Below are 7,006 nucleotides of genomic sequence, written 5' to 3' on the forward strand. Positions count from 1 at the left end.
CTAACTCGATGGTGCATTAGGGAAAAAGCCATTAGTAATATTATGACAACTTATGGAGAAGTTTATAAAACAATGTCTCAGCTAGCAGGCGACAGGTCAGTACTTGTTGATGCAATCTCAGGCTTAGTTAAACAAGTTTCTAAGGCACAAACCTTTTATGGAGTCCTATTATGCGATGCTCTGTTTTCCAAATTTGAATTGGCAGCCAAAGCTTTACAGAGTCCATGAGTGCATCAGCCTCTGAAAAATGTGTTCAACTCCTTCTGGCTCAACTTCAAGACTTGCGTATTGATGAATTTGCTTCAGAATTACACAGAAAGGCAATCGAGAAAGCTACCACACTGACTCTCGAGCTGTCTAAGGCACAGCGTAGTTCCACAGTTAATGCTCCTGCTCGTTTCTCGCATAGAGCTCAAAGCCGTAATGTAGAACAATTAACTACAGATGTTATCTGGAAAAAAAGTCTCTTCGAAGCCATTGACCACTCAGTTGCAGAACTGCAGCGCCGTTTTAACCAAGAAGGATTGCATAAAATTGCAATCACAGAAGCTAATTTGATAGGTTCATGCACATCCACAAGTAATCAAGTAATGCAGCTGCAGCTCGTTGAGTTTCCATCTTCAAAAATTACATTTTCAGATCTAATTTTGAAGCTCTTTATAGGGTTTGTTGTCCTCACCAGAACGGGCAGGTTTCTGTTAATCTTCCAAAATTCTTGTTGCTGTACAACAATCAACAATGGCAGAGGAGATTTTTATATTTTGTCATGCAAGATCAAGCATTTTTATTGCATCTAAAATTGAAAAAACAGAAAGACCGCATTATGGAAGGAAACAACCCTCCCTGCAATATTATCCACGTATAAGCTTGTTGAAATTTAAAATGCAGATGAATTTGGATTATTTATTTGTATGCAACCTAATAAATTGATCTGAGGATTGTAAAGGAAAAGAGCAGTAAATTTTGTGTTACTGGGATAGTCACAGCATATGCAGCGGATGATTAAAATTCCTATGTTTTTAATAGATAAATTAAAGTCACCTTGCTGCTTCAAAAGAGTAATGCACTTACCTTACATATACAGAAGTTAAAGTAAAAGCTGGAACGATAGTGTACTGTTCAAAGAGTGGATACGGGAAATAGATATAAAGTTTACAAAAGAAAAGAAGAGAGTAGTGTTAATAAACAGATAAAAGCCCAGCACACCCGACAACTGGTAATATAAAATCTATTGAGCTCATTTTTTACCACCAAATACTACGTCTAAACTTCAACCAATGGATCAGTGAGTTACACGTTCTTTGAAAGTTTAGTACAGATCTTTGGCATTGCAAAAACTGATTTTAGCTATTGATAAAAGAAAAGATCTACCTTTACTAACAGATAAACAGGTGATTTAAAAAAGTAAAAAATGCAGCAAATGAACATAATGCTTATGAAGACAAAAATAAAGATGATGAAATGCGATCGATCCAGTTTGCCAAAAAATGAGTGATATTCGGGAGGTATTACAAGATTGTAGTGCTTCCTGAATATCACTAATTTTTGGGCAAACTGAAACGTCTCTCTTGAATATAACTAAGACTGCATTGAGCTTTTGTTGAAAAAAAGGTACACCTATATTTCGTTTTCGATCCAGATTGCCAAAAAAATTAGTAATACTTGATATAAAAGGAGGATAATTTCTGGTTTAATGATTTGCAAACAGGCAAGCTCACAAATTTAAGTCTAAAAATAAAATAAAATACAAATAAAAATAATTTCATTAACTACTAATTGCTCTAATTCTAGGCGAATATAATATAAACAACTTTCTAAATTAAATACTCTCGTCTGTGCTTAATATTTCAAAATTTCATTTAGTTGATTGCAGACCGATTGGGCATACGTCGTCCACAAGACATCCAGAGGTCTGACGCACGCCTGCGGAAGTCAATTAAAATTCAGTTTAGTAAGCATGAAAACAGACGTCCATAACTTTTAAAAGACATCTTTAAAGAGTTTAAATAATAGATTTTAATAAAAACATATACTACCGATGTAACAATTTATTTTTAAATAGATTTTTATTACAATATTTCGAGGTAGTATAGGCCAGTTTCATGTTTTTATAATATTAGGCGGTAAGTATTTAAGGGTCTTGTGCTCCCCCTAAATCTAATAAAATTTTGAAAAAGTTTCACCGAGTTGCTTGTGAGAACCAATAGAAAGTTTTAAAAACATGAACAGATCTTTATGGAATATAAGGGGCGGCTGGGACACTCATATATATATATATATATATATATATATATATATATATATATATATATATATATATATATATATATATATATATATATATATATATACATATATATATATATATATATATATATATATATATATATATATATATATATATATATATATATACATTTATATATATATATTTATATATTATATATATATATATTTATATATATATATTTATGTATATATATATATATATATAAATATATATTTATATATATTAGGCTGGAGTGAAAACGAAAGTTTGGTCTATCAAAGAATATTTTGCTGCGTCTAACTGTAAATGAACAAAAAGTATTAAAAATATTAGTATAAGACATGGAAAACCACCCCATTTCGACCCTTAAACACCAGACAGGTCCCTAATATTATAAAAAAAAATTTCTTTAAAAGTATTTTATATTGGGTCTCCAATAAAGCGAAATTTTATAAAAATTTTAAAAATAATGATCATGTTTTATAAAAACATCTTCAAAACAAATTGACTCAAAGACACCGAGAAAAAAATTAATTTTTTTAATAATGTTAAAAAAATTGCAGTTTTTACGCATTAGAATGTAAACAAATAATCTAAATATAATTTTTTTATTATTTTTAAAATTTTTATAAAATTTCGCTTCATTTGAGACCCAACATGACATACTTTTGAAAAAGTTTTTTTTCTATAATGATAGGAACCTGTCTGATGTTTAAGGGTCAAAATACGGCATTCCCAGGAAAGCGTTTTTATTTTTTACAAATGCTTCTGGTTTCAAAAATGGATTAGCAAAGAAGTATGGCTTGTTGTGATAAAATTTACACTTTTGTTTATTTTCACTTCAGCCTAATGTATATATATATATATATATATATATATATATATATATATATATATATATATATATATATATATATATATATATTTATATATATATATATATATATATATATATATATATATATATATATATATATATATATATACACACATATATATATATATACATACATACATATATATAAATATATATATATATATATAAACATATATATATGTATATATATACATATATATATTTATGTATATATATATAATTATATATATATATATATGTATATATATATATATATATACTATATATATATATATATATATATATATATATATATATATATATATATGTATGTATATATATATATATATATATATATATATGTATATATGTATATATATATATATATATATATATATATATATATATATATATATACATATATATATTTATATATATATATGTAAATATATATATATATATACATATATATATATATATTTATATATATATATATATATATATATATATATATATATATATATATATATATATATATATATATATATAGATAGATATATATATATATATATATATATATATATATATATATATATATATATATATATATACATATATATATATATATATATATATATATATATATATATATATATATATATATATATATAGATAGATATATAGATATATATACACGTATTGGTCGAAGAATTAAATCCATAAAATTGTAATGAAAATGTTTGGCAGAAAAACTTTACAATGTTGCCTGACATAAGTTTGAGAGACGTGATTTTTTAGAACAAGATTATTAAAAAAAGTTTATTTAATAATGTTATTTAAAAAAAAATTAAAAGCCAATGAGTATTAATTATGCTTGAAGTAAATAGAAACTATTCTTATATTGACCTATCATATTGCATATCGGTTAACTGACATTCGATAAATGTGAAAAATGATATAAATGAGAATGAAAAAATATAAATGAGTCTCAGTATCACTTTATTTATGATTGCTATTACAATATAACAGCCTTACGGTTGGATTGACGTAAAGTGTTAAAGTCGCTGACTGATATGGATTATAATAGGTCAATATAAGAATAATTTCTATTTACTTCAAACATAGTTGTTAGGAATGCCTAAAAAGTTAGGAATCAGTTAGATTATTGAGTAAGATTTAAAAAAAACTAGTTACATTTTATCTCATTTTCTGAATCTGACTGAGTAACTGAGTCAGATTCAGAGGATGAGACAACCTGATAACCAGAGGCTGTTCCTAGTTTTATGAACCTACTTTCAATAATTTAACTTAATCATAAATTTTAAAACATTCATCACAAATATATAAAAGGAAACATATTTTAAAAAACCATATGATCAACTTGCTAATGTAACTATCAGTAAATTCAATAATCAGCTTGACAGGTTTATCGGGCAGAGAGAATTACAGATTCAATAAATTTTAATGTATTTTACGCAAATAAATTTTTTTTCAATGAATCTCTTATACAAATCACGCAACATAGGGTGGACACAAAAAGAACCGGTCAATTCTCAATGCACGGATTTATAGTATCAGTTCCGTTCCGCAAATTATCTCAAAATTGTTTAGAAAAGTATACATCTCTAGAATTCGAGACGATTTGAAAAAAAATTTTAGAAGCAGAATATGACATTTGATATTACTTTAACATAAAATCTTTGATATAAAATTTTAAACGCTAAATATCTTTCCTAACCAAATTTATCACTAACTTTTGGTCGAAATATTTATCTTACTTAACGATTTTGCGATAATTTAAGGAACGGAACTGATACTATAAACCTGTGTATTGACATTTCTCTAAAATCATAAATACTTTTTTAATAAATTTTTTTTTAATTAAATGATTTTCAATTTAAAAAAATGGGCAAAAGATTAAGTTTCATAGCGGATTGATGCCATCATTTCGTAGATTTTTCCTTTTTCACATTTGGTGGCATTAATCCAGTTTTTTTGTCCTTTTTATTTTTTTTACTCCAACTGTTTTACAAAGAACTCCTTTAGCTATTGCCCAAAAATCTTCAATCTTGCTTTCTTCCGGAAGATTTGGAGGATTCGCATCTTTTAGGAACAATTTTCACACGGAGAGAACAATTTTCACATGGAGAACTTTTTTAGAATAGTGAGAAGTAGCCTGATCTGACCAAAAAAGACATTGGTGTTTGTCTTTTTTGATTAATGGCAAAAGTCTTTTTTGAAGGCATTCTTTGATGTAAAGATCAAAACAAAAGACTGCATACCATAGCAACAAATTGCTTGCCACACAAGGAACTTGGATGCAATTTTTTCTCGTTGAATGTATTTAAATTGATAATCGACAGTTTTATCTTTGTTCTCATAGTAAATTGTTGACCAGGAAGTTGTGAAAAATCCGCTTTGCAATATGTTTCGTTGTCTTCAATTATGTACATACTTTTATCTGCCATTATTTTAACCAACTTCTTTGCACGCTAAATTCTCTTAATATCACAATTTAATCTTCTCTTAGGTGTATTTTTCTTATGAAATGCTTTATTTCCAGCAATTTTAAGTACTTTTTTGATATGACAACGCGAAGTCTTGAATCTTTTTACTAGATCTTGCTATAACTGCAAAGAAATTTATCATCACTTTGCCAGTTATCAAAACAATTTTTATTATCATATAGACTCTTTATCTCTAAATTATCTTTTCCATGACAAGAACAGGAAAATATTTTGCTCCTAAAAAAAGCATACCTGCCGCAATATGAAAACCAGAGTCAATGAACAAAAAAATGTAATGTTTCATTAACAGGACATCGACAAAAATACTTTTGGTGCAACATTCCATTTTTCTACCATATTGACAATATGGTAAAAAAATTTAATCCTGCGCACAATATTATTGTGTAAATTTGCTATTAAAATCTTTTTTATATAGGGTGGATATGGAAAAATCCGGTCAACTTTAAAATGGAATTTCTCTAAAACCACAAATACTTTTATTTTATTTTTTGATTAAACGTTACTTCCTTATCTTTAATTATGTTGATAAACTTTTGTTAACAAATCAATGATTTTCAAAATGTTTCGGAAACAAATTAAGATGCGTGAAAAAGTTGTGAATTTTTTTTGCAAAAAATCATCGACTTCATATCTCTTGATTGCTAATAGTACAAATTTGCCAAATTCTACATTCATAGATACTATAAATAAGTTCTAGACTACTCAAAGCTTCAAAAATAAAACCTTAAAGTGGAAAAAGAAAACTTTTTTATAAATCCATTAAGGTTAAATCGATTCTGAGAAAAATTGCGAGAAATCCGAACCAGTCATAGCAAGAAAACTCAGGACTTCACGTTATATAATGAAATAAAACTACCACTACACACTAAAAAAAAAGGTAGAAATTTCTACTTTAGGGTAGGATATGTGATATACCCTTAGTAAGGTATAATTTTCTACCTTTTAAGGTAGAAAATTATATTAAAATCAATTATTTGTCATACAATTTTCTAACTTAAAGGTATAATTTTCTACCTCATAAGGTAAAAAATTATACCTTACTAAAGGTATATCACATATCCTACCTTAACTAAAAATTTCTACCTTTATTTTTTAGTGTGTAGTTATATATAAATATATAAATAGTGGCATTGTTGGCAATATAGTTTTAACTTCTTGCAGACTAAATTGTTGTTTTCCTTTTAAAAATGTATATATACATATATATATATATATATATATATATATATATATATATATATATATATATATATATATATATATATAATTATATATATATATATATATATATATATATATATATATATAATTATATATATATATATATATATATATATATATATATATATATAT

General features: G+C 25.8%; 1 protein-coding gene across 1 annotated transcript in view; it reads left to right on the forward strand.

Moving 5' to 3' along the window:
- Positions 1 to 224: 224 nt before the first annotated feature.
- The window catches only part of LOC136079378 (putative ascorbate peroxidase), a 31,444-nt gene continuing 24,662 nt past the window's right edge, over positions 225 to 7,006 (forward strand). Inside the window, 1 exon segment of the mRNA XM_065795113.1 lies at positions 225 to 691. Coding sequence (XP_065651185.1) covers positions 225 to 691 — 467 coding nt within the window.

The sequence above is a fragment of the Hydra vulgaris genome, chromosome 04, assembly GCF_038396675.1.
Source record: "Hydra vulgaris chromosome 04, alternate assembly HydraT2T_AEP".
Classification (NCBI taxonomy): domain Eukaryota; kingdom Metazoa; phylum Cnidaria; class Hydrozoa; order Anthoathecata; family Hydridae; genus Hydra; species Hydra vulgaris.